Source organism: Chelonus insularis, unplaced genomic scaffold, assembly GCF_013357705.1.
Source record: "Chelonus insularis isolate UGA/USDA-ARS -01 unplaced genomic scaffold, ASM1335770v1 contig_358_pilon, whole genome shotgun sequence".
Lineage (NCBI taxonomy): Eukaryota > Metazoa > Arthropoda > Insecta > Hymenoptera > Braconidae > Chelonus > Chelonus insularis.
The window spans coordinates 219,373-232,990 of record NW_023276522.1 but is presented as its reverse complement, the minus strand read 5'-3'; the positions used below and the strand labels follow the sequence as shown (position 1 = coordinate 232,990).

The 13,618-nt window shown below is 30.8% G+C and overlaps 2 protein-coding genes across 3 annotated transcripts in view; one reads left to right on the top strand and one right to left on the bottom strand.

The window, feature by feature from the left end:
* Positions 1–13,618, top strand: part of LOC118066939 (E3 ubiquitin-protein ligase MARCHF3-like) — a 107,642-nt gene that overhangs the window by 22,816 nt on the left and 71,208 nt on the right. The window lies entirely within an intron of this gene.
* Positions 464–13,618, bottom strand: part of LOC118066938 (zwei Ig domain protein zig-8-like) — a 104,611-nt gene continuing 91,456 nt past the window's right edge. The window contains exons 4-6 of the mRNA XM_035083384.1: positions 6,116–6,335; positions 5,844–5,941; positions 464–1,169 (exon numbers count right to left, since the gene is read on the bottom strand). Of these exons, the coding sequence (XP_034939275.1) occupies positions 1,069–1,169; positions 5,844–5,941; positions 6,116–6,335 (419 nt within the window). The 3' untranslated portion in view covers positions 464–1,068. The remainder of the gene's footprint in view (positions 1,170–5,843; positions 5,942–6,115; positions 6,336–13,618) is intronic.

Below are 13,618 nucleotides of genomic sequence, written 5' to 3'. Positions count from 1 at the left end.
GATTTAAAGTTTCTTTTTTTTCATTTACGATTTGCAACATTGACATCACACGATAAGTAACTTCAAGGATTGTGTAAACAATTGTCTTTGTGTACCAGTGTATGTGTGTGTATGTCATTATACAATTAATTTCTGAATGTAATTTTTCTTATTGATAATTTTTTATTTTAATTAAATTCTATAGTATGACACTTAGTTTGACATTTAACACTGTGCAAATCTATGTCAAAGGATCGGGTATTGATCAGGAATGGCTCAACCTTTTTATGTTGAGATACAAAAAAATGTACAAATCGGCGTCTTTCAAAATTCAAGACTTGGTTTTTAATGACGCGACTTGTTTGTCGAGACGAAGGAATTATCGAGGATTTTAACCTAAAGGTTCAGGACAATGAATATGATGTAGAATGTGAAGAGGACGAAGAAAGGATATGAAAACTGAGAGTGAAAGAGGCGTAGGTTGTTCATTTTACAAAAACGAACGTCGAACAATTCTGAAAGAGCTCGCGTTTCGTTTATACCTACAAACAATATTGTTTTAATTCTGCTCAGATATCGTTTTTTTTTTTTGGTTTTTTTTGAAACTTCTTTATATATATTTTTTCATTCGTTTTGAGTCTGGGACACCCGATGGTTTTATCCTTGATGGAGTCTCATCACGTGTACAAGAGATATTCCTCAACAAGACTTTTAATTAATTGCACAAGATGATAATGACGAGTAAAAAATTTTCTTGGTCGAGAGTATAAATATAGTGTATTAATTCCATATTGAATTATATCGATTATTTATTATTTTATTGTTTATTCCATTTTTTTTTTATTATCAAATAAATATCGAAATATCTCGACATTTGAGCAAAATGACTCGTCTAAAACCAAATATGAACTGGCTTATTATTTTTTTTTAATCATGATTATATAAATATCTCTTGTTGAGTTGTTATTGTTGGAAAATAATCATCTGGGCGTCACTTTGAAATTATTTTGGCATTTCCTACAAACACACTCACGCATCGATGAATTTACACACGCAAATCCCTCGTGCATGCAACGATAGCGCATCATATTATCTGAACTGGCCGATAATGAGTGCAAGCAGGAGGTAGGCGCCTGATGTTGGTGTTCCAACAGCAGTGTTACCGTGCTGCATCGCCGCAGGATGTTCGCCTAGAAACAGTAAGCACATTTGGTCATATATTTTATGTTTACTTTCAATATAAAATTATTTACTTTGTATCAAAGTATTTTTATTTTTGTAATCATTTATTGTATTTCATCGGGAATAATTTTTATTTATTTTCCTGTTTATCAAAATAACAGGAGAATCCGTAATAGAATCGACTAGAGTAAATTATGAATGAATGGTCCAGATTTTGATGCGCTGAATTTAAATCAACAATCAAGGTTTTTCCATTAAATAGCCTCAATTATATATTCAAAATCTATTTGAAAATTAGATGAGATGGTTTTATTTTATCTATTTTCTCGAGACGCAATTTTATCAAGTAGAAAAAAGTGGGGTAAGATGAGGACCGTAATAACACTGATAAAACGATGTCGCTAGAAATGTTCTTCTGACGTTATTTGACGGTATTTAGACGAAGTCGTTAGTGCCACAGATATTTTGATCAAAAGTGTGCTTGTTGTGTGATCTATCTGTTTCATCCAAAGGGGTGCATCATCTTGCCCCATGTACAGGACAAGATGAGGAACTTTAGTTTTTTCAAGTTGATATTTATATGAGAAGAATTTTATTTTTTATTTTCACTCATTAGAATTCAAAAGAAAGGTGACTAATGATTTTCTTGATAAAAATTTCTTCATTATGCAATTAAAAATTAAGGATTTTATTTATGAAAAACCTTAAAGCCCTCGTTATAACCGACCTTTTCCCAGTATTGTTAATTGCACTGACCAACAATTGTATTAAAATATTTATGAATTACAATAAAAGTTGTAATTTATTGCTTAAAAAATAAAGTGATGTAAAAGGGGAGTATTTGAATAAATAATAATATTTTATGAAAAAAGTTATGCATTATCTCGAGCAACAGAAAATTTGTGAATTATCATAAAGCCACACTAATGAAGTCCATAAATCATAAAAATAAACTTTCTCAATGGAGTAATTTATTAATCTGTCTCATGTATAAATTAATGTGATTCATGTTATAAATACTTAGTGAATATTCATTTAGGAGTATAACAAGGGTTTGAAAGAAGTTTGATGATTAGTTGGGGACTAAATTCATCTTTTGATTATTATGGAGATTTTGTATAGAATTGATGATGCCCAGCAACTTAGTATTAGTTGCCGGTACAGAGGGTATATTGTTGGCATAATTGTTGAAGTCAGCGGAAAATCAAGAGGAAAGCTATAAGGGGTACGACAAGCCCACTTGAAAGTTCATACAAGTACGTAAGTGTAAGATAGAGAGTAGAGGGACTCAATTGGTAATGCGCTCAAGCGAGTATGCCGATGGCTGCACAAGTTTCAGGGATTCTACGTGTTCGAGTTGCGCCTCGGCTTGTCTACTTGGCACTGATTTGATTCCGATATCGCTCGTCCCCAGCGTGAACTTATTGCCTGAATTTATGACTCGGGAGTTTCCTCATGTGTCTCTATCGACGTGATACCGCCTCTGGGAGTCACGATAGAAAGATGTATGGCTTAAGAAAAATAAAGCAATAGAATAGAGAAAAAATTACAAAAAGCCTGTGAAAAGAAATATTTAAGAAGAGCCAAGTGCTTTTTTATATCGAATTAATACTGAAAAATGATATGATATTTCAATTTTTCTGTTGAACGAAAGGTCAGAGATTAAATTGACGTAAAAGAAGGTCATAACCATTTTACCTTTACAAGCATCATTTTTTGATAGAATATTTTATGAATTTATGCATCTATTTTTGAAATGAAATTTTCTCGCGTACTTTGCTGAATTATCTCACCTTCTCTGTAAAATATGTTACCAGATTTTTTTTAATCACCAAATAAGTTTAAAAAAAATACTTTCATGATTAAATACAAATTTATATTTTTTTTTATCCATCTGTTATCAGTTAAAAAAAATAATAAAGCTAATTTTATAATATTTGCAATGTTCTATTTATGCTTTATTTATTTATTTAAATATTTATTGTTTATTTGAAATATAAATTGACATCTGTGTGAAAAATCGCAACGTATGGAATATTATTCATATAGTTTCCTAACAAAAGGAAAGAAACAGTGTGTGAATGCTATGTACACGTTCCATCAATATTTGCGAAAAGTGTTGCAGTCGATGCACGAGCGCCAACGAAGTAAACTTGGAATTGGAAAATTGTGCATCCAGTATATACACAATCGCAGGTGTGTATTAACAGTGTGTAAATTCTACATATCATCCTCCCGAGTATTTAATTACAGTTATTCTAGACTTATAAACATAAATAAACATAGACATGTACGTATAAAACAAATTTCGAGTTTATTCTTCGTGCAAATAAAAAAATATCGTCAATGAAATGTAATTATTTAATTTAACTTTAGTAAGTGAACTCAGAGAGTGAAAAAAAAAATAGCAAATACGTTGCAATATATAAATACCTGGGAATTTGAGCTTTCAGGTATGTTTGTGATACTGGTCTAATTCTACCTATTCACAAGTTTCTATCAAGCGTAAACTAGTTTTGATGAAGCTTTTCCTTGGTAATACAAATTTGTGCACCGAGAAAGAGGGAAAAGTGAAGAGTAAAAGTACTCTTTTATCGTCACCCAGGTGAAACATAACAGATAAAATATAGAATACTTGCTGGATCATGAAAAATAGAAGTCTCACTCTTCTTTTATAATGCGGGTATAGCAAGTAACAATGATTATACAATGAGATTTCAAGTGTGCCTTTTTTCATACTTTTTTTCTACCTCTTCAATCGAAGTTGACTAGTGTATCTAACTGCTATTATTATTATCTGCTCTGCGTAGATAAGGGAGATCAAGGTAGAACACACTTTTCACGAGAAGCCAGTCATTATTGTCATGAAATTATTTTTTATTAATTTTCAATGAATTTTATACAATTAAAATGGTAATCTCTTTCCAAGTGCTGTGTTGAAGAATATCATTTTTTAGATTTAAAATCTCTTTAATTAATAGTTGATTCATTTGATTTTTTTATAAATTAAAAATACATGTCACGCAAGATAAATATTGAAGGTATTTTTTACAAAAAAACTGATTTTTCAGGTAATTCATGAAATTCAATCGCATATAATATAATTATAAAAATTATAATATTTATTTTTGGAAAATATTTTATTCATATTATGTCATCAAGGTTTCTCATTCATCGCAATTTGACTATTTTGAATAATTATTCATTTTTTACAGACTCTTGATTACATTGAAATGAATGATTGATAAAACATTTTTTTAATTTTTACAATTTTTTTCGGTCGTGAAGTATTTTTTTTTAACAACTGTATAAAAAAAGTTGACGATATTCAGTTGAAGTGACAAATTGACAGATAATATGATAAATTTATACGCAAGTCAACTCCAGCTTTCTACATGTGTCATTCTAAGAATTACCTTGGAGAATTGACTGATAACAAGAATTTTATTACATTCAATAAATAAAATCATGTAAATTTGTGAGAATTATATGTGACATAAGAAATAAGTTATTTAAAAAATTTGAATGGCTAAAAAAATTATTTCAATAATAAATAGTTTCAAAAAACTTCTGTTTTCAACAAAAGAAGTCGTAAAACTACTGGGAATTTTTCCTTCCGTACTTCTTTCATAAGAATTTTAAGAAAAAGAAAAAAATTATTCCCTCATTTTTTGTCAAATTTAAAAGCTTCCCTAAAGTTCAAAGATGAAGTTCAAAAAATAATTCATGCGAAACATCTTTGAGCTTGATCATTAGCTTTCAAAATGGAATGCTTTTTGACAAACGATTATATAATTTTTTTCAACTGTAAAATTGGTTTTCATTCTCTTTATTCCCAGTTGTTATAAAGTGATGAGTAAAAGACATCCTATACCATTTTTAATTGTTTCGTGAAGAAAAAAAAAATAGTAAAAAATGCATCATTAAAAATTGAAAAAAAAAAGATCTATCATTTTTTTTAGAATATTTCAGTAGGGAGTTCGTATTTTATTCAAGAGAAAAAAAATGGTAAGAAAAATAAAATTCGTATTAGGATAAATTTCGAATTTTATTAATCCAGACACGACAGGTGATTTAATAGTTTTCTTGACTCGAGAAGCACCAGATAAACTAGTCTCGAATAACTTTCAGATTATTTTTTAAAATAAAACTGAGTGTAATAAAATACATAATATCTATGAAAATGATATAATTATTTTATCATTTATCTAATATAATAAATTGTAGAATTGTTACTTTTATGTGACTCATCAAAAAGCTTTTAGAGAAGCAAAAATTTTTTTTACCCGTAATAATCTTCTAAAAAAGCTAATTCCTACTTATATCCAAGTAATTAGATCCAACGGTGAATTTATTTTTCATTCATTTTACTTTTTTTCTACGTAGTTCAAAACTGTCAAAAAAGCTCATTTCTAACTCTAGAGTCTATATTTTATGTAAAGTAATCACTCGAATATCATTAAAAGTTAAAAAACTTGACAATTATTTTTTTTTTTCACTCTCTACAGAGAAAAGCTCTATTTTGTCAAGGCATACTTTATTTCATGAACGAACTATTCAATTCTACAGAATTTGTTTTACCTCAGTCTACATTTTTTTTAGCAAACTTAAGATAAATATATTCCATTGACAGTTGCATAAATAAAATAACCAGAGTGAACTTGAAAGAAAAATCTGTTTACCATTAATAACATGAACATTGACACTGGCCCTCTTTGCAATAGTTGGCACACAGCTATAATTTCCGGAGTCAGTCAGTTTTGCAGAGGTAATCGTTAATCTGTAAGTACAGAAAGGAGGATGAATGTATATAAGAGACATAAAAAATCTAAAGTTTCACAAAGGAGAAGGACTAGACAGAATTAATAATAGGGGGATTACATACATACAGACTCTGTAATCCATTTCTTTTATCTCTTTCCTCTGTACATTTTTAACAGTCGTTCAGACTCACCTCGATTCAAGAGCATCGCTCCACTCAGTCTCCACTGTGATCCGTGGCTCTACATTCACGTCATTTTCACTTCTCGAAGATGTTACGACTGGCTGATTATCACGGTACCAGGCTACTGTTCCCAAGTCATGTGGTCCTTGAGACATGAGACAAGTTAGCGTCAGTAGACTGCCAGTTTTCACGTAAATGTCTGATGGACCTTTTATAAGGGCACGTGGTTCTGTAATAAAAAAATCACAAAGTTTTTAATGCTCTTTAATGTTAAATGTTAACAGTTTTTTCCGCTCGTCGGGGTTTTTTTCGCAAGAATAGGAATGAATATAATATCGTTTGCGAAACATACAGGGCATCTCATTTTCTTGGCAAATGGCGAAAAAAGACACTCTTTTATGAGTCTACAGAAAGACGGCGTCAATTTCATTATCTTTTATCGTGCAGTCGGGACGTATTTTGACTTTTTTTCTCTCATTCTGCACAGCATGTACCTATTCTGATATAGAAGTCAAGAGAATCATGTAGTCTAATGTGCTGACAATACGTTTAATAAATTCAGTAGATCAGAGACATGTAGAGAGTTATCATGATGGCTATGGAAAAGGGATCATCTATTTAAACTAAATGGATGTTATTTTTTCAAATTGATTGATGAATGAAATTAATACGCAAAAAGTTTGATTGATTACTTATTTAGTGTATCATTTTTATAATTCAATGAAATTAAAATGTATATACCATCAGTCAGTAGGTAGATTAAAAATGACTGACACTATGAAAAGTTTTGATGTATTTAATGAATGTTTTACTTTCATTGTACTTATTATACTTGGTTAATGAAAATTTGACGTAGATGAAGATTTACATTATTAATTTCATAATAGATTCTGCTTAAGACCTCAGTCCAATCATCCCACGTGACTTAAAAACAAACCCACAGAAAAGGGTCATAGAAACGCACCCGCGAGCGAAGAAAAACTGCCGGAGAGGAAGGTCGTGGTGTAGAAAAAACTTGGATAAAAAAGACGCTATAGCTGTTGCGGCATGTTCTGAGAATAAAGTTTGAAGAATACCGCATTTCAGGTCGTGTTTGTGTGGTAAAAAACGTAACGCGTGCTCAGAATTGCGTGCAAGTGGTGCTTGAGTTTTAATTTTTTTTAATTTTTCATGGTCTACTTCTTCTGTTTGTATTACTATAATAACCATAACAATATCAGCCTTTATCATTAAAAACTAAAATTCATGAATACTCGTGCACATTTTTAAGAAGCTTTTACTTCAGAATAATTAGTATGAGTGAGCTTTTACTAATGGTAGAAAATTTCTGTAGAAATCCAAGGTGATTATAATTTCTGGTCATTTAAAAGAAGTTTTGGTCGCAATTTTATGTATAAAGGAAATATAAATGATGAAGTAGGATAAGCTGTCGACTTTGAGTGAAGCTTTTAGTCACTTCTTATGTGTCCTGATAAACTTATTGTCAGTTTATGAATGATGGAAATAATAAATCTTTTCTCGATTTCTCTTCAATTTTCTCTCTTAGAATAAAGACATTATTTTAAAAATAAAATTCAAAAAAAATTGGTGGCAGTAACTTTTCAAGTAGTTGTCCATGTAAATGTTTCTAGATGAACACGTTTTGAAAAGTAGATATCGAATATATTAGGCTGTCAATCAATATATATTGACAATGACATGGTACCATGTCATTTTTGTGTGATTAGGTACTGACATTTTTTTGTTTAAAAAATAAAAGAGAAAAAAAAATGATTTTATTTTGAAATTCGTAATGTAACTTTTTTCTTTATTAATAAAAAATGATTTGTTTCATTGCAAGAAAGTATTGATTGAAATTGTATGGTAATCTATTGACCTGTTTCATAATTAATTAAAAAGAATCAGACTATATTACTGATAGTAAATGAGATAAAACTGTCAATATGATATTTAGGAATTGCATGGTCTCTAATTACTTCAATCAAAATCTCATAGTTCTAATGATCGTATTTCGTTGTACTCTTTTATTGATCATGTTTGTTAGAACTCAATATTACCGAGTATTTGATTGTATGGACATTCGAGGTCACATGTATATTACAGCTTGTTTTATTTTGTGATTAAGCTGTGATGATTGTTGTTAATGTTTTAAAAATAGGTATTGATTATTCAATAATTTTAGCTGGTGGTTAAATTTTGGTCAGTTAGAAATGATTTCCAGAACATGAGATGTGACATTTAACATGAAAAATGATTTTTAATTGATACACTTCAAATTTTAAAAGCAGATAAATTTTATTTGTCAAAATAAATAAATATGGAAATTAAATACAGTTTGAGCCCATTGAATTTTCAGAATATTGGTAAATATCATTCAAAATTATTTAGTTGGAATAATGTTGGAAATACAAAAATAAATGCTTTATCTGCAACTTTACATGATGATAAATTTTTTTTTAAATTAATTATCCTGTAAAAAAAGATATATTTAGATACATCATCCGCTTTTATTTATTTATTACATTTTTTTTTCTTTAGGATATGTTCATAAATTATGTTACATGTTCTTTGATTACATGCTCTAACAGCTCACTGTCCATATTCGTAACGTTATTTATCCCTTAATCTATTCCTAACATGTAATTTAATACCCTGTTATAATGTATTTATAACATAAATGGGAATAAATGTACCATGAAATTGGTGAGATTATTAAGTCAGGAAAAATAAAAAAAAAGGTCCTTTTTAATCAAATTTAAGCTTGGAATTAGCAAAAATTATTTATGAGAATAAAAGGGAAATCTTGATACAAATTAATCTACTTTTTTTAACAATTATGATAAAATAATGTCCAGCAGTCCTTTTCTCTCTGTTTGGAATAAAAACAAAGTGAAGCATAATTTTTTAGATTTCATTTTTCATTGCATAGCATTGTCAAAGTTATTATCATTTTCAATACAATATAATGTAATTATTTTTATTTTCCACTCATTGTAAATAATATTGTCCTTACATTTTATGCACCCATAAATATTTTCAAATCAATTTCTTTGCTAAAAGACAACGACTTCTAGCAATAGTGCTATGCATAAGACTTTTTTTCAATTTGTTGCTTTCTCTCAAATAAATATTAGTCTTCTTAGATCTTTTGCTTGCTTTATAGTTGTACTACAGATAAAAAAATGTTTCTCCTTTTTAGAGTTTATTTTCCACTCACTGAACGTTATTTGATAAAGTGACTTTTTTTCTAGCAAATGAAAAGAAAAAATTCCTTCAAATGATTGAATGGAAGTATGAATAAGCGTAGATGACTGCAAGTCAAGATTTGTTAATATATGTCAGACAATGGTAAAATGAATTTATTACATTTCAAAGTTGAACAATGTTCGAAAGAAGTTGCTATCACCGAGTGACTTTAATCAAGTTCGAGATGGGTTCTAAGATCACGCGTCCAAATACGGTAGAAGAGAAAAAGCAAAAAGGAAATAGCTGCTAGCTGAAGATAGATATAATGGTGTGAAAACAAACTCGCTGCTGGCGCCCTTCTGTCCCGCGAATTACTTGGCAAAGTTGAATCAAGTCGTTGGTTCTCAAAAGTAGCGAAAGTTCACAAAAGTGTGAGGTATGTAGTGCACAAATGGACGGATTGAACGAGAGAAAACACTGCAGTACCTCAGAGATAGTTTGCAGACCAAACCCGGCGGAAATATGTGCTAATGGGCCGAGTAGTGATGAAGGCTGGCTTAAGAAAGGAACAATTGTCGGTGATGAAAATCACTCGGCTCGACCAGCGAACAATAGCTTGCACGTTCGACTCCAATTCGCTTCGTGACACGCTCGTTTCTAGGAAATTTTACGGGTGCACGAATTCTCGCGCCGCTCTTGCAAATTGTACCAAAAAATAGCGTACGTGGTATTACGGGGAAAGGTGAGGCAATGGCTCAATTATATGTAGATTCGTTTGCTAACCGAGTACCGTCACGTTCATATTTTGACTTTGGTCATTTTACTTAATCATATTTTTCTTTTTTTCCTTTTATACACAAGGATTTGACGTTTGTTTGAATTTTTTTTGCACAATCGTTAAAAATGTTGAAATAAAAAAAAAAAGCAAATCAATAAAAACAATACACATCAGCGTGTAGAAAGTAGCTTAATACTAAATTAATAAATCATTCGAAAAGTGTTACTCTTGAGTGCAAGTTTAAACAGAATTACACGTGTGATGTGTGCACATACCGGTAGGTAACAAATTAAAACAAAGGAACTAGGCATCGGTAACAATACCACATAGGTCCGAGGGTGGAGAACGTTGGAAACAGTGAAGCTATTATGTGAGTACTGCACAACTAGAGTCTCTCTAATTCGCGTTCAACCACGTAGTTGTGTACTATTCACCGTACGATAGTACATAGGATGGTATAGGACGTGGGTAGGAGTTGTCGCTTTTCGTTGGTCCATACTCTTCGCACTGGGTTCGACTCTCGACGCGACCGTCCGTGTATTAATTGTCTCGTTACGCGACGCGTTTCATAGCCCTCATGTAATTTATGCAGACCGCTGCTTCGACTATCGTGTGTCCGACGCTTTGCCTGTTGTTAATCTCTCGTTCCTCTTGCCCTTCTATTTCCCAACTAAGCGAGTGTTCAGTGGTACTGTTATCTCACAAAGAGTTTTTTGTTATACCAAAAGTAGTGATATCAACCATCGCATTTCAAGTACAAATCCTCCTACGTCCACCTTTCTCTCAATTCTCATGCCAAGCGCCTGGACCAGCATAATCGGGGGATTCTAGCTCGCGGCGTTGCTACGAGTAGCGATTAGTAGGAAGCTTAGCTTTCGCGTAGAGATACTGCCAGTTGAGTGGTGTTTTGACGTCAACACATCCATGTTCAATCTCCTACTTAGCCTACTACTCTGCTTTCCTCGCAACCATTTACCGCCACTTGTCGCCTAGCACCAATGATCTTCGTTGAATAGCTTTTGGCTCACTCTAATGAGCTTTTCTGAAAATATATCGTCTACTATTATGAGTACGATATCTCTTTACTGTTTAGCCTCATTCAGAATGCTCGTTATTGCTGTATTATTTATTACACTTAATGCTACGATAACATATCGCAAAAATTTATCACGTCATTAGGAACCTCCATTAGTTCTTATTCTTACATTCATCAGGCAATGAAAAAAATTACTTTGACATTCAGAAATTATCCTGATGATTAATTTATTCTGATTTCAATTCGGATTATTTTTATTCATTCATCTTTTTCTTTTTATTTTATTTATTAGTAATATTTGCTACTATGAGTAAATTATTTTATTTTTATTAGTCTCCAGAAATTCTATTAATTGTAGCCATGAATATTTATCCAAGAAATAGAATTTTTTAATGAAACTTTTTTTTTTATTATTTTTTTTTAATAATAAAAAACATTTTTAGATAAATAATATCGCTCTCATGGTAGAAAAAATGACAAAAAAAAAGAAAGTAACAAGAAAATTTCAAATGCAATCAGAATCTACTACATCGCCTCGAGCGAGTGAATATGGTCAGTTATCAGTCGGACAGACGTCAATATTTCTGTCGTGTGACTCTATAGATTATACTTACTCGTTCTCTATTACTTTTGTATATATACAGTTCACCATGTATTTGCTATGAACATAGATAAAAGATATAACAGAAAAAAAAGTAAATATATATATATATCCTTCGATATTAATGCTACCTAGAAGTAATTTGATACAGTTGATATTTTTACGAACATTGCAATCAAACTTTTGGTACGTGAGTTCTTTAAACTGAAATAGTTATTATAGCCTTTTTATCTAAGAGATAGAGAAGAAAAAATCGATAATTTAAAATTGTTTGAAAAATTTTTCTTTGACTTATTGGAGAAAATTTATATTACAAATTTTTTCAATAACTAGAGGGTCGTTGCTGGCAAATGGATTTAAGTAGAGATGTGCGATAAAAGTCAGACAGTACACTGGGGAATCGAAAAACGAAATGTAGTCATTTGGTAAGGTCCGACAGCTATGAAGAGTAACAGTTAAAATACGTAGAGGAAGTGGACGAGGATAGTGAGTGGAAGATGTGGTGAGATGAATTTTCCCACTCGATTGAGAGGGACGGATATGAGATAGAAGTGGCCCGCGAAATTGTACTGCGGAAATTGATGTGGATAGTGCACTCAAATTTATTTAATGGTAACTCAATGTATCATTTACTAAGTTCTATAATTAATCCAATACTAATGAACTACTTTGACCGGATAAAATTAATTACATCCTATTGTATGAAATAAATGTTATAGTTATATCGTATGATATTGTATCATGGATTTCATACCAGAAAGGTTATTCATATTTATAGTTTACTTTCTATTCAACTAAATTGTTATTTACTCTCGTAACTTGTACGTATTTCTATTGAATGAATTTGTTGATAGTTGTGGTAGATGATGTGAAAAGCACAGTAAGAAAAGAAAAGAGAAATTTATATAAAAGAGAAGACAAAGAAAAAAAAAAAGTACAAGAGAGAAAACAAGTGCCCTCCAGCATCGTCTAGAAAATTTAGTAGGACACCACCCTAAAGTACCAGCCACATCAATTTGATGCCGGAAACTCGAAAACTTTTCCGACATTTCAGTGGCGCGATGTTTTCTGCTCATTTACGACAAATTCAAACATACAGATCTACCCTTAATTTTATTTAAATTATCATTATGCTTTGAGATACTCTGTTCAATCAAATGCATTCTGCAACTGCAACTGATGTCCACTACTAGCAGTAAACATTAATTTTGATGTATACTCATTTATTAATGTCCAAAGAACTTTTATAATTTTTGCTATTTCCATTTAAATTTTTATCATTTTACGTATTCTTTATCACATATTTTCGGTTTATTTTTCCGCTTAACTAGGTTAATGCGCGAAATTAGAGGAAATTATTATTACACTAATTGCCACGATATTGGCAGTACTCCAAGGGTATCCTTGAAACGTAATAGGATGCGACATCATGTTGATATACTTATTGTTAGATAACTAAAGTGAACATGGAACTGGATGTTTGGTGTTTGCGTGACTTGATATAGAGTGATGAATGTCAAGAGTTCGTATCAGAAGCACTACAGTTACATGAAACTTCTTACTATTCTGTCTGCGAGTATAATCCGTTAAATTGAACACATGATAGATGATATAATTATATATATTTATTTTAATAATATGCTTAAAAGTATGTTGACTGTAATTCATTCAGTGAAAACCTTGATGGACGAATCGTAGATTAAAAATGTCAGCATGTGAAGCGATGAAATTGAATTTATTTTTATTACATTTTTAACCAATTTGGAATAACGATTGCAATTAATTGAATTTAACATGTTACAAGTTGGGAATGATTTCATTAAAGAAATTATTGGAAAAGTAAGTTAGGTTGGAAAAAAATGGTTAAATAATATTTTTTTTTCATTGTTCGATGTTTTTTTCTTGAAGAAT